This window comes from Manacus vitellinus, unplaced genomic scaffold (assembly GCF_001715985.3).
Source record: "Manacus vitellinus isolate BGI_N305 unplaced genomic scaffold, ASM171598v3 scaffold_25_pilon, whole genome shotgun sequence".
Taxonomy (NCBI): domain Eukaryota; kingdom Metazoa; phylum Chordata; class Aves; order Passeriformes; family Pipridae; genus Manacus; species Manacus vitellinus.
The window spans coordinates 33,007-55,824 of NW_021939882.1; the positions used below are offsets into that span (position 1 = coordinate 33,007).

Consider the following 22,818-nt stretch of genomic DNA (forward strand, 5'->3'; position numbering starts at 1 on the left):
GGGCTTTTACAGTAAACACCTCAGTATTTAATTCAAGAATTAGCTATCCTATTGGAAAGCAAATTATTCTAACAGCTTCCATACACCTAAAATTAATCCTTTAAAAACTAAATGGATTTAAGATAATTTGCCTTAAAAATATCAGCTGCAATTTTTTAGGGTTTCAGTAAATCTACACAGTAACAGAAAGCCTCCTACTTCTGGTGGCAAATGAGCTCAGCTCTCTGTCTGGGGTGTGACCTAAGCAGGCTGTTGACTAATCTAAATGTAAATGGAAGGAAATGTGGAAGAAAATCAGCAACCCTTGACTCTCCAGGTGAGGTTCTTGCCTCTGGGGAATCTCCACCTTCTGCTACTCACATGAAATCTAAGGGAGAAACAAGAAGCTTGAGGATTGCTGGAGGATGGACCAGGCCTAGGAAGAGAGACTCTAGTATATTTATTTTCATGTTACACACAGATACATATAATCAGCTCTGCAGCTGAAGTGCACATTTAGTTTTACTGGTAAGCTGTGGTTGAAACATTTCAAAACACAGTAGTGTTCAAAAACTCTTCGGGTAAACTTAGCAGAATTGTCCACCTGCTGTCATGGTGTCTTTTCCAACTGAATCTGGCATTAGATCAGAGTATCACTCCCTGGTAATGAACACAATTCTTCTCTCCTTTGAGTGTTTCCTTGCAGTACATTTCAGACTATTCATGTTTTGTTCTCAGTACTGCCCCTGCTCTCCACACTTTCTGCTTACGCACTTGCATGTTTTCCAGAGGGAAAGAGAAGCAGAGAAATAAATCAATAGACAGTTCTGTCTAGGAAGACACGCTTGATTTCAAATAAATACAGTTCCATCACACTGGACCACTTTGGAGGAAAGTGAGTTGTTCTCTGTTTTCTTGCAACACGATTTTTTCTCAACCAGTTGCCAACATTTTTCAGCACTTGGCTATGAAAGCTGGTTAATGTATAAATAAAGGAATAGCATCGGTTTTCATGACATCTCTATCCATCTTCCCATTTTTTTGTGTTTGGATTCAGCTTCCAAAATGCAGCCAAGTAAATATCAGAGCAGAGTGATAAATAACTCAAACACCAACCTTTTAGAAAGAAAAGCCTCTATTGGACATTGACTACTTTGTAGAGACAAAGTGCATCCCTCAGGAATGAGGTGTACTGAGCTGTGCAGTCACAGGGAACTTAACTTGGAGCTTCCAGTCAGTCCACACTATCTCCACTGCATTTATTTTGTTTTTAGCAGAATTTAGAGGAATTTTGACATGTCTCTCCCAATAACACTTTCACAGAAGGTTTGATTTGGTGCAAACCTAAATGTTTTCATCTCTGGTTTTGATATTTAGCCAAAAAAAAGCCCAGTAATTTCTGGTTATGAGTGTCACTTCTTTTGACTGACACCAAATGAAATGTGATAAAAACTCCTTTTAGGACAAAAGAATATATTACTTCAGACCCAGGTGAGTTCCTGATGATTGTCTTCTCACTATTTCTCTTCTAAAATTTCCCCATCCATGCACATTCCTCCCACTCCCTCCTTCCCCTTACTCACAAAACCCTATGTCCTCCTTGGGAACAAAAATGTGGCTGTTTTGTCTAAGACCACACAAAATCTTCACCCTACAGCTTCACAGCCCAACCTTGTCTGCAGATCTGTGTGCTCATCTGCAAGTCATGAGGTGCATTTATCCACCCTGAGCTTTGCAGCCAAAGGTTGGGATTCTCCCATAAAGAGAGGAGAGAGCGGCATCACTCATGGGTGGCTCTCTGTGCACCAACACAAAATGCCATCTGGTCCTAAATGCATAAAATGCATCCAAAGAGCCACAAAATCCTGTAGAGGAACGTCTCCATCATATGGTGGATGTGTGAGTATGTCAAACTACACCATCTCCTCATAGGTGGGTGTCTAGGACATCAGAGAAGACCTGCTTTCAGTGGCACACAGCTGGGATAAGGAGGATAACCTCCTGAGCTCAGTGAGGAAGGAAATCCAGCCCAGGCTCTGCCCAGGTGGCCCTCAGCCTGTCAGTGGGAGCACAGAGCTCAGAGCCCAGCAGGAGAACAGGGACCTGGGCAGCTCACAGGCAGCAAGGCACCACTGGCACAGCAAGTCCAGAGGGAAATCACACTTTTACATCTGGCAGAGGGAAAAATTATAATGCAAAACTGGTTGGAAACGGAAATGTTAATGATAAAACGCAAGTGTCCACTTGGGGGTGGCAAAGCATTTCAGCTGTGTCTTCAGGGAGCAGGAATTGCCTTCTCTCTGCAGGCCTGTCGTGTAGCTCTTACCCTCTCCATGGCTTGTTCGACAAGACTGCAGATGGTAAAATGGATCTGAGAGAAAACGTGGTCTAAAATTCCCCTTGTGCTGCAGGAAAAGATGACTCACCATCTTCCATGAGCCTCCCAGGTCTCACCTCACTTCAGAGTCCCACAGAGAGAGACAAACAGAAGACTTTGGGGGAAACAAAGTAAGAAGCCACGGAAAAGGAGTACAGCCCCTTCCACCTGCGATGGGAAGTGTCATCTGGATCCCCAGTGACCTGGAATAAGCCTTCATGCATACAGTGTATCATCTTTCAGGAACTAATGTTCCTATTCGTTGTGATAACTCTGTGTACTCTGACTATGAGAGTAACTCCCAGTCCCTTGACAGCACACATGGGATGGTTTTCTGTGGCAGTGCGTGCCAAGCCTGAGCCCAGAGCAGTGGCTAAACCAAGCCCTGTGTCAGGGGGCACAGGGGAGACATTTCTCTGAAACACAATGAACAGGCTTTGAAACTTGGGACAGAGAGTCTTACAGAATTCTTTGTCATGTAATGGATTCCCCCTGACCTCCCTTGACACAATTCTGTAGCATCCTGTCCCTGCAGTCAGCAGACCTCATCAGCTCATCAGCTCAGATGTAAGTGTACTGCCTTCAGGATCTGTTTGCACAACTGGGATGCAGGAAAGTTTGGACCTATGTTGTGCTTTATGGCAAAATCTGAATTCAGTAGTTGCAGTATCACTGCAAAATTCCCGTTTTTATTACCTTTGTATTAGGTTTGCCCCAGTTCCCTGTGTTGTCAATGTTGTCCAGGCTTTTTCCTGGATCCATGTAGATCTCTGACTTTGCAATCCACCTGGTACAGGCAGGTGTGAAATCTGCTGAAGCACAACCACAAGGCTCCACTGGTGGAGACAACACATAAGTATCTGAAGCTGAAGCAATGATAAGAAGTTCTCACAAACTGCAGGAGATGGGGTATAGCAGGGACCTACCCATTTGTACATGCAAAGGTGGATGGGCAAAAATAAAACTATCTGATGTACATTCCCTGGGCAGATATCCCCCACAGGCTGCATTAATCACTACCCCCCACCCAGATCTTTACCTTGCTCAGAAAGCAAAGGTTTTGTTTTGCATTTATTTTACAGTTACTTGCTCCCTGATTCTTCTGGCCCAGAAATAGCTATTACTGGTTTCTGATGCCTATCAGCCCAGCTCAGAGCTGCTCTCATTCTTGCCTGCTTGCTCATGTTGACAAGAGAGGTTTGCAACAGCCATACCTGGAGAAGGTCATGAGAGAGAGAAGCGGGACTGGCTTACCCAAACCTAGATATAGATAAGGCTTATGCAGCAAGTTGCCTCATTTCAAAGTAAGTAAACGCTGATGTTTAGGTTGGTGCACAAAAGGCCATTTGATAAAACTTGGCTAAGCTGTGTCTCTCTCCTGTGCTGGTAACATTGGGAGTGTGTCTCACTTTTTAAAAGCAGCTCTTCACTGGCACAGCTTACAATGAGCAAGCTGAGATTCCCATCCCTACTATTAGCTCAAGTGTAATATAGTGCTTCTCAGACATATGTTAAATACAATCTTCTCCTTAATTTACTCAGTGAGACACCTCTCCAATCTTTTCTTGCTGAAATCAGTCTTTTAGGAAGGTCTCTTCTCTTTTTGTTTTCTTAAAGCAATTTTCTTTAACTTCTCTCTCACCTGGATCATCACATGGAAAGTCACAGACCAGTGGAGAGCTGAGAACTGCTGACAGATGTCCTGTGTGTGCCAGGGGCACTCATGTATTCAGCAGAGTCCATGAGATTGTGACCCTCAATCACAAACATGCTCTTCTGGGCAGAAATCTTGCAAGTGGGATGTTCAGGGGCCCAGTGCTTGCAGCAAGGAGAAATCACACTGAGGAAAGCCATCCTGAAGCGCTGGGACAACAGGTTGTAAATGATGGGGTTCGTGGCAGAGCTCAGATAGAAGAAAACACCTGGGACAGAGAGAGATTAATTTATGTGTGAAACGATCTCAGAAGAGGAAAAACTCTTCATTGCTTATACAGCTCCACCAAGTTTTGGTGCAAGGGTGGAGACAGCAACAGCAGAGCTCTGCCTGCTGCCTTCCTGGCACAGGCAGAGGGATGTCTCACCGAGATTAGCTCATACACTGCAGTTGCAGTGAAAAGAAAATGGGAGAGATTGTTAATTGGAGCTCACTCTCTCCAGCTCTTCAGGAACCAGCTCTCTCTTGAGCTGCCCTGCCCTGCCTCCAGCACTGCCCTCATCCCCACAGCAGGGTTTGCACAGCTGGTGTCCCCATCAGAGCTGTCAGAGGACAACTTCCAGCCAAGGGAAGCTAATTTCTTACAACACACCAGGACAACTGCACAAGATCAGATTTGTCTGAGTTGCCTAATGGCCACATTCAGTGTTTTCCCATGGCAGACTGAGAATATGATTCCTTTTGGAAAAAGCCTTCATTTTATGGTTGACAAGGCCATAAACATTTGGTTTCATCACCCATTCTGAGCAGTAGGTAAGTCTTTTGTCTTGCCATTTGGTAAGGTTTCCCAGTTGCCCCAGAGACCCTGTGGAGGATGATGCTTGTTCCTGCGTACTTGTTAAAAGCAGCTGAACAACAGCAGGCTTCACTTCTGAACATTCCCAAGAAGGAAAAGCAGGTAATGATGCATGGTATACTTTTTTTTCCTTCTCTGTGAATATTCAGACACTGTATTGGACAAGACGTCCAGATCTTGGAAGCTGCAGAAAATTGCATGTAGTTTTTATTCAGACACTATTCTCATCACTGCCCACCAAATCCTGAGAAGGTTTTCCATGCATGTCTCATGTCACCTACAAAGTAAATGAAGACATATTCCAAGTAAACCATTCACAAATACTTTTTTTTTTCCCAGTCCCTGTGCAAGTGGAAGAAGAAAGCTTTACCTGACACCACATGAATTAAGTTGAATGTGTTAGCCAAAGGCTCAGTCCATTCCACAACAAAGCTGAAGAAAAGTCGATCTATATGGAATGGAGCCCAGCAGATAGCAAAAACTATCACGAGGACAACTGGCATGGAGAAAGGGGAGAAGAAAAACAGGTCAGTAATGGGGGGATATGGTTCACTAGCCTGCACAGAGCAGAGAGAGTTCAAAAAGCTGAATGAAAGACTAAATATACAAATTATGTTAATGGTTTCAAAAGTTTTGCCATACTTTTTGTCTTACCATTACCAGCTAAAAGAACAATCTTTCTGCTAGTTTCTGTGTTGGATAACCCAGTGCATGCACACACAGTGACATTCAAACAGAGCAGGAAACAGCCAGGTAATGTTGGGGCACGTATGGAACCTAGACCCATTCCAGGCACTGAAAATCAGGCTGGCTTCAAATTACAATTTCCTGGTTCAGACAGTGACTTAAGGTGTCTGAAAGAATAATGTTACAGAAAATAGTGAAAATGATTTATGTTTCCCGCATAAACACCATCTCAGTAGCAAGGTGTTCTTTGCCTTAAAGACAGCCCTAAATGAGGAAGTGATGTGAGTGCTTTCAAGGTGATTGGGGCATAAATTCTCTTGAATGTTATACAGTGTGCAAGTCTGCTTAGGTCCAACTTTTCTTTGAAGGTCTAAGTGATTAAGTCAGCAGTAGGTGATGGATGTAGCTTGGCAGGATTGTCTCAAGATGTGACAACTGAGAGGGGACCTCATTAATGTGTATGGGTATCAGAAGGGGAGGGTGTCAAGAGGATGGACCAGGCTCTTCTTGGTGGTGCTGAGCAATAAGACAAGAGACAATGGCAGAAACTAATGCACAGGAAGTTCCACCTGAACATGAGGAGGAACTTCTGCACTGTACAGGTGACTGAGCACTGGAACAGGTTGCCCAGGGAGGCTGTGGAGTCTCCCTCACTGGAGACATTCCAGAACTGTCTGGACACAATTCTATGCCGTGTACTCTGGGATGACCTGGTTTGAACAGGGAGATTGGACCAGATGACCCACTGTGGTCCTTTCCAACCTGACCCATCTTGTGATTCTGTGATTTCTGCTCATTAGCAGAGCTCATGGTGTAATGTAAAACAGATGTACATCCTTTATAAATGTACAAGATAGACTACTTGCACTCTGGAAAAAAAAAGAGATCCTCCCTAGAGGGCTGCAAGAGCCAGTTTGGAGTGAGGGATATTGGAGAATTGCCATGCAAGCATCTGCCACGTAGGTTTGCTCAAACTCCTCTCATGCTGGGGAGGAAAATTTTCTTTCTGAATCTTTTGGTAGATACCCATGGTGTTTCACTTCCATGCCCTATAAATCCAGATAAAACAGCAATAAGCCTTTTTTTTTTTTTTTTTTAAAATAACAACTACTCATAACTCTTGTATCCAGTGAATTTGCTTGATTCCCTTTAGGACCTGGTCACCCTCATGTCCACTGTAAATAAAACACAGAAGGACTTACTACTTACACAACATCTTTGTGACTGATTTCCTGGATGGTCTCTGAACATTCACAGCCATTTCCTCTACTTCCAAAGTTTCATCTCCTTTCAACTGGCAAAAGGAGGGAAACCAAAGGAGAGCTTAGACAAGAGATCACATCCCCACCAGACATAGCCTGCTTGATATTTTGATAATTGCAGTTTGAGAAAGCAAAACTGGGGGCAACTTGGGACTCACTGAAAAAAGTCTATATTTCGGTTTTTTTCTCCAGAGAAACACTGAACCTTTAGGTTCTAAACAATCTGCAGATTTTATGCATCTGAACCTGCATATTTACAGCAAGTTCCTATTTCACTTCCCCACTTGTTTTTCCTCAGTGAGTCAATATTTGGTTCACAGTTTGTGTTCAATTTCAACACTATTTTGCTTGGCATTATTTTGTCTTCTGGCAAGATATTGTTTGTTTATTTTCCTAATAGGGTTCCCCACAATTAAGCACAAACCAATGATCGAAAAAATACACAGAGTGGCCTCAGTGTAACACAGTTATAATCATTGGAAAAAACTCTGTAAAATTTGAAGGAATTTGTTTCGTGCCCTGAGTGGTTTGGACTAATTGATATTCAACCCATCTAATGAACAAAACCCAAATATGCTCCCTGCACCTCCGGGGTGCATGATACACAGATTCAGCCACATACTGCTCAGTTACAGCAGTGTGAGGTTTTCTCCAGTAGTTTTTCCTGGACTTCTTAAAAATGGACATAAAGAGCAATAATCTGATCCTCCCTGAACTACTTCCCCAATATGCTTATGGTGAGAGCACTGGTGCTTTGGTGATGAAAATACCGGGTCTAGATAAACAGGATTGCTTTGAGTACAGAAGAGATCATGTATGAAAAGTGCATATTTGGTCCCAGCTTCCTGAAGTGGGAACTTCTGATTAGCCCACAGCTTTGGAGTGATGCTTTTTTTAACTGAGAGAAACTGGAAGAAAAACTTTTAATTACATGGGAGAGAATATAAGGAATGAGGAAAAAGATAGAAATCATTCTGTATTTGTAAAAGTCTTGTGAAAACATGCTAATTGTGCCATTTGCTTTTGCCTTTTACACTGTGACTTTGCTTTCTGATTTCTGATTAATAATACTTTTCTCTCAGGATGATCACGTAAGACCTTTTTTCAATGTTCTCTTTATTCCATTTATAAAATGGAAAACTATGTAAATGGGATTATAATCAATTATAGTGCAATTCAACCTCTCATGTTTTACATTATTGCCTTTGTAACTTTTAGTCATAGCCACAGTTGCTTAAGGAAGAGCCTCAGTTGATTTGTAACACATGTAGAGATAAACGTCTGCTCAGATTGATTAAACCCCCTAGTTTACCTTCAGTGGTTTTCAGTCTCAACAGTAATCTATTCCAGGCATAGTCCAAAGCCTCAGAGAATACAGTGTTCTGATGCTGTAATAAACCAGAGACATATGTATCTTTATTTTTCACCTTCCTCCTGTCATTTTGATGATGCTGGGAGGTTCCCCTTTAGTCTCAAGGGATGAAGGTGTAACTAGCAAGAATAACTCAGCAGTTGGAGTTTAATAAAACAATGAATTATTACAAAGAAGGAGGAAAAATAAATAAATAAATGAGTCCATGGCAAAGGTTGTAACTTGAGCGAATGCCAATGGTTTGAGGGAACTCCAGCCAAGGTAGTGGTTACTTTTACATCACTGTGATGTATGAGGCTGTGTAGGGTTGCCTGGAGATGCAAACTACCCTTTCACTGAAAAAGAATTAAAAGTGACTGGAGCAAGAAGCTGAAAATTGGATTTCCCCCCCCCCACATCTTTATTAGCTACAGGATTTCATACCAGAAATCAGAAGGTAGAGTAAAATTAGGGCCTCACATATCCCCAGGCAAACCTAATGAGGCCACTCTACAAAAGCAGAAATGTTTTCTGTAAACTCCTTGGCCTATCTGACACTATTGGTGAACAAACTTTCTCTCCAGCTGATGGAAAAATTAATACTTAAAAACTACAAGGCTTATGCCAAAGCCTACAGTCATGACTGTTCTGAGGATTTGGCTGAAGTTGTTGCCATCTGCTGCTCCACTGCAGCCTTAGTGTGCTTTTAGCTCAACCCCATGGCAAAGGAGAACGTGTCAGTGGGGGCAAGGTTTGCTGAAAACTTCCATGGAAAGGGGATGGACCCTTCCAGAGATGTGCTGGGCTCTGCAGAAATTCAACAAAGCCAGTCACTGCCCACAGATGATTTTGGTTTTAACAACTGGGCATCTGGGGGGCAAAATAGATTTTGATGATTAAATCTGGACCAGATATGCATTGGCAAGAATAAGTTGTCTTGCTTCAAAGACAGCTGAAATAAAAATTTCCAGTGTGTCCAATATATTATCAAGGGGATGACAGAGTAAGAGAAGTGTTGAACCTTGGCAGAAGAATCATCCTGTCTAGGCAAAAGTCACCTGACTGTCTAGATCCCCTCACAGATGTCTGAAGCAGGTAGGAGAATGTGTCTGTGGACTCTCCACTCTCTTCATTCACTGTCAAAAATCCTTGTTAAATAAAGTTTGACTTTTAGACAAGCAGTGATAAGCACCTACCCCTGTGTTCTTTTAGAGATCAGTTTGAAAGAAATGGACAGGGACCTTGCACTGACTCCTGCTGCAACACAGACTTCTTCCCGAACAGTCCCACCCCATCTCTACCAGCACTGCAGGAATAAAATTTAAAATTAACTCAGGTACCCTATGACCCATGTTTGCTGCCCTCTCATGACATGTGACATGTCCCACATTTTTTTCTCTGTTGCATCCTGAGACTCTCCTGAGCATCCTGAGCACTGGCAAAGCTTGAGGGAGAAACTGTGGCAAGGAAATGCCCTTTCTACAAAGCCTGGATGTGGAAGGGCTATGTCACTGCTGAATTTGAGCTGTTGTACAACCTTTGGAATAACACTGAGCTTTTCCTCTACATTCTGTGAGGGATACATGGCACTCAGGAGACTACAGAGTGTTGCTAAAGCTTCATAGGTTTCATCCTTCGTGAGCAGATAAAAAGTGTCTCATCTTGAAAAACAATATATATACATCATTCTTCTGTCATTTCTGTTGAGGAAATGAAATTATCTTGCCTAGTGCAGTTTGGAGCATAATGCAGATCTAGTCAGGATGGATGCTGTTTAAAATTTGAAAGTCTGAGCTGGATATACAGAAAAAACCCCCCACAAACAATGAACATTAGTGCATTTAGGAGGGACAGCTTGGACATATCTGTGAATTTACAGAAGTCCTGGGGGAGCAGCCTTCATTCGGTACCGAGCTTCTCTTCTGGGATGGGGTATAGGAACGTCTGATGCTGCAAATAGAAGTTATTGCAGTCTTCAAGTCTTCTTTTTATCAATTCAGATATTTCTTTTTTTCTTTTCATAATATCCATATTTACAAAATTTTCCCCTCCCTTCAGGTCTTGTTTTGCAAAATTTTCATCAAAACCATATTAAGACCTCACAACAGCCACTGGGCAGTGTGGACAATTTAACTCATTCCCTGCTGTGAGGATCTGTTGTGTGCTACAGATTTCTGGCAGTTAATCCTTGTTTTTTTTTCCTGGGTAGAGTAAAAGTTGCTTCTGTATAATTTCAGTTAACAGTAAATGTCAGCCAGCAAAACAAAATTATATGTACACCAGCAGAGATTTGGTTGAGTTTCATGCACATTATTTAATAAGTTCATTCCTCTCCCTTTCTTGCTATATGATCAGACGTATCTTTGTAAACTTTAAGTTATACCCAGTGTGATGAGATGGTATTTATATTTTCAAAATATCTGTAATGTGTGAGAAAAAAAAAAGTCATCAACTCGCTACGATTAGCAGTGTATTCCGGCGTTGTGCTACACAGCTTTATAATGCTGTGATACTGATTGTTTTATCCACACATTTACATGATGGGTACTTGGTAAAACTAGACTCACTTTCTGAAGAGAGAATGAAAATAAACTCTAAGATAGTCTGGTGAAACTGTGCTGCAGTTATATAAGGAAATGATTGCTGAATTTGCTAACAGCAGCAATAAGGTAGCATTTCAGTTTATGAGAGCTTTGTGAGTTTTCGTGAATATTATCACCAAGGAGAAAAAGAAACTAATGCAGTAGAAATTTCACAGTCACAAGAAAAGGGAAAACAAATAAGACAAAAGATTCGATCACTAGCCTGCTTGTTTTTGTTCTTTTCACATTTTACTTTTGCTACATTTCCTTCTAGTCCCTGCTGCAAAGGTGTAAATCTCTGAGAGGCTGGAACCAATCCACTGGTGTTTCAGTGACATTCGGATGTGAGCAGCAGTGATGGTAAGTTTTTATAAAAAGACTAGGGTAGATTATCCCCTAAATTAATTTCAGAATAGGATTGCACCAAAGAAGGATTTGGATCTACTTTTTTTTTCTTTTTTTTCCAGAGGTTTGAAATACTTCTGCCTTTTTGGGGGAAAACAGCTGGGCAAGAAAAAGGTGCAAGCACTCAAAAGACACATACAGACACAAACACACAAGAATGAACCAAGGAAACACAGCACAGCTGGAGTAAGACTTACTCTTAGCCCCATCAGATAGTACAGCACACTTATTACCCCCATGGGCAGCGCATAGAAGAGAAGAGAAGTAATCTGGACAATACAGTTGTAGATCCACAAGGGCATGACCACAGTGCAGGTAGCAGAGCCCGGGACCAGGGTGCCGTTGGGGAAATGCTGCAGCATGATGCCATGGGTGCCCGTGTTGGGGAGGGCAAAGAGGACAGAGAGGACCCAGAGCGCCAGGATGGTCCTCAGGGCTCGCCTGCGGGTGCTCTTCAGCTTGGCACGGAAGGGGTGGAGGATGGCGATGTACCTCTCCACGCTGAGCGTGGTCACGCTGAGGATGGAGGCAAAGCACACCGTCTCGAAGAGAGCCGTCTTCAGGTAGCAGCCGACGGGCCCGAACAGGAAGGGGTAGTTGCTCCACATCTCGTAGACTTCCAGTGGCATCCCGAAAAGCAGCACGAGCAGGTCCGAGACCGCCAGACTGAAGAGGTAATAATTGGTCGGGGTCTTCATGTTCTGGTGCTTGAGGATTACGAGGCAAACTAAGAAGTTCCCCACCACCCCAACAATGAAGATCAGGGTGTACACCAAAGCCATGGGCAGGAACAGGTGGCTCCGTCTGGGCCCACATAGGAAGGCTAAGTAATCCTCAGTGCTGTTTAAGTACCCCCTGAAACGTTCTTCCTGTAGAGCAAGGTGGTTTAACCAGGAGATATTACTGATCCAGGCCATTACTGATCTGCTGAAATGTTTCACAGCTGAGATTTGGTCTTCTTTACGTTTCCCTGTGCTAGTTTGTTCACTTTTTGCAGAGAGAGGAGGGGTGGGTGGAGTTGTCTTGGCAGACCTGGATGCACAAAGCCACTGAGGATGTGAGTGAGTGTGTTTGCCTGGCTCTGGGTAAGGTTTTGCTGTTCAACAGCTGTTCCCCTGCACGGAGCCCCTCAGCCAGAAAGCCCCTCCTTTCACACATATTCATTGGCTCGCTAAGTGCATTAGATTATAGAGTATGAACAGAGGTTCCAGCCACTTGCATCGGCTCCCGTAGCTGATGCATTTACAGAATCAGAAATGTGGGATTTAGAGAGCTGGGAGTGTGAAATATAGGATGTAATACCAGCTGAAGGTTGTTAGTATTTGTCAGAGGGTGGGAAAACCAGACCAGAAAAACTCAATCTAAAAAGCTTTTACAAAATTATAACAATGCTACATCCAGTTGTGAGCCACAAGCAAAACAAAACAAAAAAAAACTCTGGCATGATTTTATTTTTCAAATCTCTGCTGATTTTTATTTTGTGTTGTCTGTGGCAGCAAGTACTTGGAAACAGAGTTTGATCAGCAGAAAGCCAAACTGGTTTTTGTAGCCATTCATGTGGAATTAGGTTACTATAATGCTTCAGCCTTTTTTAAAAACACTGTGATTATTTTTTCTCCTGAAATCTGACAAAGGACTTTAATTGCAATTCTTACTGACATCAAAATATTTTCTCACTTTCCTGGTATGCTGGAATCTGATCCCATATTCTTAGATAGCCTTGTTTGGGGAATATTTTTGTACACTGTATTATTCCATATTTATTGCCTCTGGGCCGTGAACATTTATGAACATTCATCAATGACATGTATTCTGCAAAAACACTTTCTGAGACCAAAAAAAAGTATATCCTGCAAGGACTGTGGCTGTGTCAAAATATATCATTTAACTCCTTATGAATGCTTGATTCCTTACTGAATTTCTCTAAAACAAAAAAGCTTCCAAGTCTGTGGATATAATTTTCTGAGATTCAGAAAAGTTCAGCTGTTTGAAGAGGTGAAAAAGATGAGGGCTAGTTTACATTTTTTTTGGCAGGTTGGTGTGTGATTTGTCTGCCCAGAACCTTTGACTAGCACTCACTGCCCAATCCCCTCCTTGAATCCACATAAACTTTTTACATCCCTGACATCCTTTAGCAAGCTGCTCCTTGAATCTTTTCTTGAGTATTATATGTATTTCTTTTCTCTGTCTGACCCTTTAGCTTAACCTCTCAAGAAAAAGAAAAGATTGTTTCAATAATCACAGACTGCCTCCAAAAGCAGCAGCAGTATGTGAAGAACCAAGGGCTGGTCCCATCGAGGCATATTCAGTGTGGGGAGCCTGAGGACTACTATGTAATCATTTAAAATGTGAAAGGCATGGAAGGTACCACAACAACTACACTAAAAGGCAGAAGCATGTCTCTTGTGATGACTTTCAGACCTCCTGAGATTATCTCACACGTGAACTGTCTCCACCAGAAAGACCCTACTAATTTATTTTAGCGTTGCACAGAGGTATTTTGCTCAGCAGATTGAAAGGTTTTACTGGATTAGTGAGTAACAAACGTGCTCTTTTGACCTATTGCCCCCTTCATTAAGGGTTCATTTTATAGCTATTCCCTGCATTTTAACAGTGTTGAATTTAATCTCAATCTACTGTTGATGTGAGAGGTAGGAGCAGAAGAATCAATAGTAGGGTGCCTGGCTGACACTCAGATTGATTCTTTCAGAGCACAGCAGGAGAAAAGTATTTGAGTATTTGTGCAGGACTAAATGTTTTCTGTCCCTCTGCTTAACTTTCAGTTTTACTGGGTTTTGTTTGTTTGTTTTCCCCTATAATTTCTAAATATTTAATTTCTTTCCATTTTTCCTTTCCCCTCCATCAGGAAATTCCATCATTCTTAAACTGAGATGCGTAAACGCTTCTGAAGTAGCTACCAAATTAGCTTCACTTCTTGCACATTAACTTCTGTAAAGAAACTGAAATGGAAACTTGAGGTCTGTTCAGCTTGGACCCAGTCTTACAGGAAAGAAAACCAAAAAGGATTCAGTTCTTTGCCAAAAGGCCAGAAGGGCAGCCATGCCCACCACAGTCTCTATGAGAGGAAAGCAATGGGCTGTAGAAACACAACAGGTCACCTGCAAGTGTGGATGTGCCAGACCTACCTGTGTCTACTTCCATTTGTTCTCCCTTCTCAATCCTTTCTGATCCTTCTGGGCTTGATTGTCTGGGATTCTGACAACCTGTTAGAATAGAAGCAGAAGAAAAACACATCATCCATGGAATGATGTTGCTATGACCACGATTATGTGGCAGATGGAGAGGACAAGGAGACCGGAAAATATATTTCAGTTCATTTCAGGAAGCTTTATTTGTGTTCTATATCATATCTGTCTCAATAAGGATAGAAGAATGTATCCAACCAAAAAGTAGCTCTGGCTCTGTATAAATGGAAATATTTTATTTTCACAACCAAGACAGAAAATAAAAACAGATTTTCCTTATGAAAGTAATATTAAAGTATTTGATATTTTTCATTATAAATCAAACTTCATTGGTGCTTGCTTTTATACACTTGAAGGAAGATGTGCTGCATGCTGGCCTTAGAATTGTGCAGTTTTATGTAATAGTAATGTTATGAATGTAATGTAATATTGCTATTAATGTAGTATAATATTGGCAACGTTAACCCAGACAAGTTTTTTTGGCACTATGCAAGAGTCAGAGTCAGGCACTGGCTGTGTTCTCACACTGGTGGTATCCCTTGTACCATGTTTACATCACAGAATCTTTCCCTTTGCCAATGCAATGTGCTACAGCACATCTGTGTGTTCCATTAAGGACAGTAAAGTGCATATTTAAGAAGGGCTGAATCCAAGTGCCTTCATGTTTGCCAAAGCCTTTGTAAGGGCACCCATTAACTACTTTATGTTAGGCCAGTACATGGTGAATAATTTTATATTTTAGGGAAAATTGGACCCATTCCTCAAAAGAGTCAGAGGTTATCCAGAGTATAACAAATGGATAAATGCTCCACTGGTCATGCTTCCAGAGGGGTGTACTTTGAAAAACTATGAGCCAATATGATGGACTACTCTGCATACTTGTTTATCTAAGAATGGAGAATTTTATTCATGCAAAACAAGCTATTTTTTTTATATTTATTTCTAAGTGACAAGACAAAGAGATTTATCATACAACTTCATATGCTCTAATTGTGGAACTGGAAGTAATACAACTGTGCTAATGCCATGATGTGCCACACTAATTAATTCTGTTTGCAATCCTGCATTGACGTGTCCACTTGGAATCCAGGACTTGAGTTGACATCTCTCAGCAGACCTGCATGGGATGTTGCTTAGGGTTTACAAGAAAGTGCTTCACTGCTTAATGTACATACACCCTTAGAAAGACATCTTCCTTCACTGGAAGGGCTTGCAGAAGTATTGGGTTTGCCAGAATACTTGGCAAGCAGGTCCACTGTTTTTTATCTTCAGGAGGTGCAACATGGCCTTTTCCTAATGCCTAACTTCTATTTGCAGATTCTGTTGTTTCAGTGGTTTCTACCCTTCTGCAGTTTGAAGATACTAAAGGTAGGTGCAAAAGCCTTTAGAGATTCTATGTGAGGGAACTGCTCTCCAGCCTGTCTGAGCTTGCATTCCCTGCTCCTCTCGGAGCTGCTCATGGGGCCACACAACATTCTGAATTGCAGGTTCCAACTCCCCATTTTAATCCTTGGAGATCTTGACAGTACCACTTATTTCTGTCCCATAGGGATGCAAAGAAGTGTATGCAAATAAGAGCTGGTAAGCAGAATTGTTAAGCTATACTACACTGAAGATGTCAACAAAACTACCAGAAAAATATAGTCCTACTCCCCTTATAAATTCCTGAGCTATAATTACAGATAATGGATTGGACAGTTTTTTTTTCTTCTTTGAAAGGCTTGTTTGAAATGTTCACTGCAGTAGCTGAAATGTGAATCCTTATTTTCCTAAGTATAACGTTGAACATGTCATCAAACGCAAAGACATATTTTGTGCATTTTCTCTTCCTCCAGGCTGGAGGAGGGAGCTGCACTATAACAATAGCTGGATCTGCAGAAGCCTTTCCATGCCTGACTGTAAATCATTTTACAATTATCTAAGCTCTTCATAGACAGCTTTTCCATGGCTGTGCATGATATCTGAAATCCCCAGGATATCAATCAACACACATAAGAAGTGGATTTCCTGACTAAAATACAATTACCAAGAAGGGCACCTCTTTGCCTGGAGCAGCTGGCAACCTACACAGACAGTACAGACCACAGACCACTTCAAGAGTGGAACCCATTTTGACTAACTTTAGTAATTAAAAACAGCAAACGAGTCTTCACAGATTTTTCAGGCTCCTACTTTAGTCAATAATGGAAAGAGGAACCTTCAGCAAGGGATTTGTTCAAAACCATAGCACAAGGTAAGATATATGAAATGGAGTAGCTTAATTTTTTGTGCTGTCTACAGTGGGAAAGTGTGTATTAAGATTTAATACCAAGCTTGTTAAAAGGCTGAGATTAATTTAGATCACAATTCTGTACAATCTTCTCCATCCCCTTCCCATCAGTTTTTAGTGGGAGCCATGTACAGGCTTCATCTTTGAGAAGCTCTTGGGACAGCTGAAAACAGGGCCAGAGGTAGCAGGTGAAGAGTGAGGACAGTCCAGTGCTAAAAGTCACACTCCTCTCTTACCTATTCAGGTGGTCCCTACTGACATATCTTTCAGCAATGGATTGCTTTCCCAGTATTGATACCAGAAGTTACTGGGAATTATGTCTTTCATTTTTAGTAAGCCTTTCATGTGTTGTTTGTGTGTGTGTGTGCTCGTGCTTTGAAGAGGCAGTGGGTGTCAGGTAGGGATGTGGTTAAGGCTTGACATGTAGGGGAGCAGCAAAAAGAGCTGACAAACAACTCTGATACAGAAAATCTTGTCATACTGAATGTGCCCATTGTGACAAAGTGACTTGGATTTACATGGGGGAAGATAAAAGGATTGTCATGAGAGAAAACGTGTGAAGTCACAAGCACGGCACGGAATGAGTCAGATCGTCTGAGTCAGGAGGGATCTGGTACTACAGGACTCAGGTCTGCGTAGGAAGAATCAGATTATTCAGCATCTCTCTATGGCTTTCTGCATCTTATTACAGTATTGATACTCCACTGCAGTCTCTTCCTCTCTCAGTGCTGTATTTGTTTCTTGGGAGAGCTCGACTCACTTTGGTTGTGTGACCCAAAAGAGACTTAGCTAGTTTCCCTGACATATGAGTGTTATTTGCAGCTCACATCCACACTTGGGATTCCAGCAAGGATTTTTCTCCAGTGAAAAAAAGCCATCCATATCATAGAGTCTGCATTGTGCCTGCATATGTATTAGACTTGTACACTGGCGAGACAGAAGGAATCACACTGACGAGTCTCAGCGTATTCAAAGAAAGGCAGTGATGCATTGTATTACTGGAGGTGGTAGGAAGTCAGGAATTTGTTATGGGACAACTGAATCCATCAAGGAAGGTGATAAATGAGACACATAGAGTTCGTATAGCACATATTGTATATAAATCTAACAGTAGGAGAGATGTTAAGAGAATCCCTTTTCTGAATATTTCTTATTTTAAGAGTTGGTGTGGAGATAGCTTTGGTATTAGAAAGATAAAGTTTATGTGAAATTTTTTGCTCATATTGGAATACTATATACACTTTTTATTTCCCTCAAAAACATAGTGATGTGTTAGTTTATACTCTATGAAACATTTTATTCAGAGATACTTACATAATAGTAATAATAATAGTATCAAAATTTAAGAAACTGGAAATAAGATAGCATTTTTTTCCTTTTATTTTAATTTCAGAAAAGACTTGCTTAAATTACCTATGCATGTTTAAACTTCTTGTCTCAAGTAAAAGTATCATTCTGCTGACACTTTGGCAAAAACACTTGTCAAGTTTCTATTCCTTTCTGCCTCAGCTGTTCTTCACATTGCTTTTTAAGTTGTATTACAATGATCACTTGTCTTTGTGTCACATTGAGAATCAATATTATTTGACTTGGAACTGAAGAAACCATCTTTATGAAGAAGGATGTGCATTAATTTAGAACATTAATATGCTGACAGATGATGTTCTCTTCCTGCTCTTTTCCCCATTAGACTATCCCCAGGAGTCATATCTTGGTTTAGTTAAATGCAGTGAGGGATGGTAATGTTCTTCTGAATGTCTCCTGCTACAACGTTAGAGAGAAAGAAAACTCCAGACACAACAGTGATGCAAAAGATACGAGCCAGAGGGATAATTTACCATGGTTTTCAAATAACCTAATAGGCCTTAGACATGGAAAGCAAACTGGATCAACTTATTAAAAAACTTTTTTTCAAATTGTGGTGTACACTATAAAAATGTTTTTCTCCTTTGCAACCCACTCAGTAGTGAGATGACCCAAGGCAGAACTGCAAAATAAGGTAAAATATCCCATCTATGCCTTCGAGAGCTGAGGAGCAGAACAAGGAGCAGTTGCCATGCAATGAGAACAGCTCTTCTGTATGGGATTGGGGGTGGGGTTTGGTGTCCTGAGCACTCCTATAAACTGGTGATTTGGGACTCAGTGGCTTTATTAGGCCAGTTTTTCTCCATGAGGATTTAGATCAGTCCAGCAGTTTGAGATTGGAGGCTTATTCCCCACACTGAAACTGAAGATGAGGCTCAGGAGCTTCCCATACAGGCCCCTGCAAACAGACAAGGGGATGAAGGCTGTGCCTTCTTCATTTCAGAAGCAAAAAAATGCTATTTGGACACTTGTGATGGGGCAAATGATCAGACAAGGTGGGAATGGCTTCAAACTGAAAGAGAGTAGGTTTAGATTAGGTATTAGGAAGAAATTCTTTACTCTGAGGGTGGTGAGACACTGGCACAGGTTGCCCAGAGAAGCTGTGGCTGCCCCATCCCTTGAAGTGTTCAAGGCCAGGATGGACAGGGCTTGGAGCAACCTGGGATAGTGGAAGGTGTCCTGTCCATTGGCAGGGAGGTTGGAAGTAGGTGATCTTTAAGATCCCTTCCAACCCAAATCATTCTATGATTCTATGATTTTCTTATACCAGGAGCACTGAGGCCACAGCTGCTGCAGTGCATCTCTCTCGAGGCTTCCCCAATGCTCATTTAAGTGCAGTTGTACAAATTTGCCTTGGTCCACCTCTGTTTACTGGGAGACCAGTTCAGCATCCAGACTGACAGATATTTTGCCTACCCAAGACACCTTCGTTATCTGCAAATTTGCAAACTCTGATCCACAATTAGATCTGAGCTGACCCTGAACTCTATCGATCTGCTCTGATTGTCCTAAATGCTAAACACATCTTGTATTGACGAACATCCAAATGTATTCTGCAGCACCTTTAATAAAGGAAATTTCTGCATCAAACAGAAATGACTCAAATCTGAGTCAAGTGTTGTTGTCTCAACACAGGAAGTTGCATTTAAATAAGTAATAACATAAACTCTGAAATGGTATCAGGAATAGACTAGGTAAGGAAAATAGAACCAAATAGTCTGATGTTTTATTTTTCAATTCTATTTCAAAGATGAGTGGCTAAAGATTAATGTTGCTTGAAACAAGAAAAGTTTAATTATGGCTGACAGGACAAAGGAGGGAAATAAAATGGAGGAGGAGACCTAACAACCTTTAAAAAATAACTTGGTAGGAAGATAAGCAAAGGAGCACTGGGGATTGGAAGTGAAAAAGGACAAGATGGACTTTAGTCATGCAAATGAATAGAACACACCAAATGAAAAACATGCATAAAGGTAAAAAGAGGAAAGCAGGAAGGCGAGAAAGAAAGAAAGAAAAAAGAAAGAAAGAAAGTTAATCTGTACAGAAATAGGATCACAAGATGATGCAGCCTGCGAGGTACCTCTTTCATTATTCTCTCTTCTACTTCAGTCACCCCAGGAGTAAAAGAGAGCAATATTCACAGTCTCTATTTATGAGGTGTCTGGGAGCCTAAGTCTCTTTGGTACTCCTGAGACTTTGAGTCTTTAAGGCTGTTCAGAGCTTTGGTTCCTGGGCTTATGTTACCAGTAACAGAAGAGAAATATTGTAACACAAATTTTCCCAGAACTGAGAATTTCCTTAAATATCTACCTTGCCATTTTCCTGGAAGATATAATGCATATCCATCCAGTATTTGATAGTCTGCTAGCATTAATAAAAAGAGTTAGGATTTTTTCTCAAGGCATTAAAGAGTTTCAGAGTTAGAACGAGGTTTCCAGGCTCCTCACCCCAAGCCTTTTTGATTGCCCTTGCACTGCCACAGTGTTGATCAGTAAATCTCATAAAGCTTCTGGGTGTCCCACAGCTGCCAAAGCCTCTGGCATTACTGTAGTTCCCCTTCATTCCACCAGAAAATGCTACACTTGCTTTGTCTTGGTTGAAAATCACCGTGGTCTTACACAGCACCCATACAAACTGAAGACTCAGAGCAGATATGGAAGTGATTTAACAGCAAACAGAACCAAAAGGGAAGAGATGCAGGACATGCTTTGTGTCACTCTCATATTTGCTAATAGTTTTATTGGGTCCTGAGAACACATGGAGAATATGTGCCTCCAAGCTAATGGAAAACCAGCAAATTTTCTCATATTTGTGAAGGCACAAAGTTTAAATGATACCTCATAGTCAGATAGAAAAGAAGAAGAACAGCTCTTACTGCCTAGGTGGAAAAATGTTCAACCTCCACATCTCTGGTCCCTTTTGAGAAACATTTATTCACAGACCTAAATAAGACTCATGATGGTGAGTGTGCAGCTCCCACTCTGGCTCTGTGCTGAACAGGTACTTTTCAGATGAGTTGTAGAGGCCATGATTTTGTCTCCAAGATGTGAAATCAGGGCCTGTGCATTTTGCCAGTGATTCTTTCAAAACCATTCTACAATGCAGATGGTGCTTCACAGGTTAAAAAGACTGTGCTTGATGGGGAAAGAGCTCATTTTTCTGAGCACATCCACCCTTGCTTTGCTACAAAATTTCCCATGAGATTTTCAAGTGCTTTATAGATAGTCCAGCCCTTCAAAGAAGGATTGTCCCTTTTTCAAAGAGAGATACAGAGAAAGTATAAAGTTCTAAAAGAAGTCTAGTGATTTAAACTTTTTGCCATTTGATCCTGTTCTGTACCAGTAAGTCACTGGAGGAAGATTATGAAGCATTTTCCCCTCTTTCCAAATGAAATGCTGTTTTCCCTTTCACCCTTTCAGAAGCATTATGCAGATTTTGATTTGAGAGACATTATGGCCGCCTCTGACAAAAATTGCTATAATATCAAGAGCCCTGGAGAACTTTAAAGCCCATTTGTGTCTGCTTCATGATAATTTGAAATTTTTTAAACTGCTAACAGATTTTGTACACATTAACTTGAAGGCTTTTTCTTCAGACCTTATACATATTAATTGCGGAGTGGGCGTTTTTTTAACTGCTCTTGGCATTTTAAAAGTACAGGCCATAGAAGGTGTTCTCTTACTTGATTTTCACATTTAAGAAAAGGGTAAAAATAGGAAATTTTGTAATTTCCATGCAACAGCCAGGTTGTGGTAGAAAAGACGCAGATGTATTGCTCTGTTGCAGACAGACTTCTGAGATCTGAAGTCAACTGCAAGATGAAAAGTGGTCCCAAAAGATGAGGCTCAAAATTAAATATTCTCTTTAATCAGATAAAAAAAGCTCATTTGAATAGTTCACTGCAAAGAGATCTTACCTTGAGTATATTAAAATACATGCTCTGCATCAATCAAGTAGAAAGTGCCTAAATTTGAATCACAAACCAGTAAGTGTCATGGAAGCATGTGAAAGCACCTCCTGAAGAGCAGAATGAAAAAAACCCACACCCAAATTCAAAGAACTGAACAGCCAAATCTGCTTTTGAAACCATGTTATTTTCTGACAGTACATACATTAACTCTGGCTGTTTACCCAGTTACCTGGGGAAAAAAAAAATTGTTTCTACATTTTCACTTTAATTTCAAAGATTTGCTACTGAGTTCAGATGTGTTTTAATCTCTGAGGGAACACTCAAGATAAAGAGAGCAACAAAACTCCTCAAAGCAGCTCAGCCAAGTGAAGCTGCCGTGTCACAAAAGTGCAATAAAAATCCATTTCACTTTCCTACTCCTGATGGAGGAGTGTCCCCAGGCATGGAGCACATCCTGCAGCCCATCAGAGCTGTTTCCGTTTCTGGCTTTACTGGGACTAGAATGTGTTGACTGGGCCCTGCCCTTGGTTTGGTTGGTAGCATCAACCTCACATCTCAGTGAATACACATCCAAATTGCTGGTCACTGTGTTTGTGGGTTGTCACAAGTCTGTGTGAATCTGGAGCATCATAGGATCAAACACTGGTAATATTTCATCCTTTTTCAATGCAATGGAGACATTTCTGCTCACATAGTCTTTGTTGTTCTCATGGTGCTGGCAACATGAAAACTCTCTGTTCCTGCACATTTCATGGAGAAGTAGTGAATCCATCTTAAGTTTATAAATGGATGTACAGAAGTTAAAATAATGAAATTCTTGGTAGGAATCAATTCTAGTTGTAAGCTTGTGGTTAAACCAGCTTTCTTTACTGATTTTAATGAAATCATTCCCCTCCAGAAAACTTCTGAAATTAA

The 22,818-nt window shown here is 41.2% G+C and overlaps 1 protein-coding gene across 1 annotated transcript; it reads right to left on the reverse strand.

Annotated features, from left to right (window-relative positions):
* Window positions 1-4,018: 4,018 nt before the first annotated feature.
* NMUR2 (neuromedin U receptor 2) lies at window positions 4,019-12,248 on the reverse strand. Its single transcript, XM_008920994.2, has 4 exons — window positions 11,351-12,248; window positions 6,763-6,847; window positions 5,237-5,362; window positions 4,019-4,278 (listed from the first exon to the last, which is right to left on the reverse strand). Exons 1-4 carry the CDS (start codon window positions 12,068-12,070, stop codon window positions 4,019-4,021), a joined length of 1,191 nt encoding a protein of 396 aa, XP_008919242.2. The 5' UTR covers window positions 12,071-12,248.
* Window positions 12,249-22,818: the final 10,570 nt, after the last annotated feature.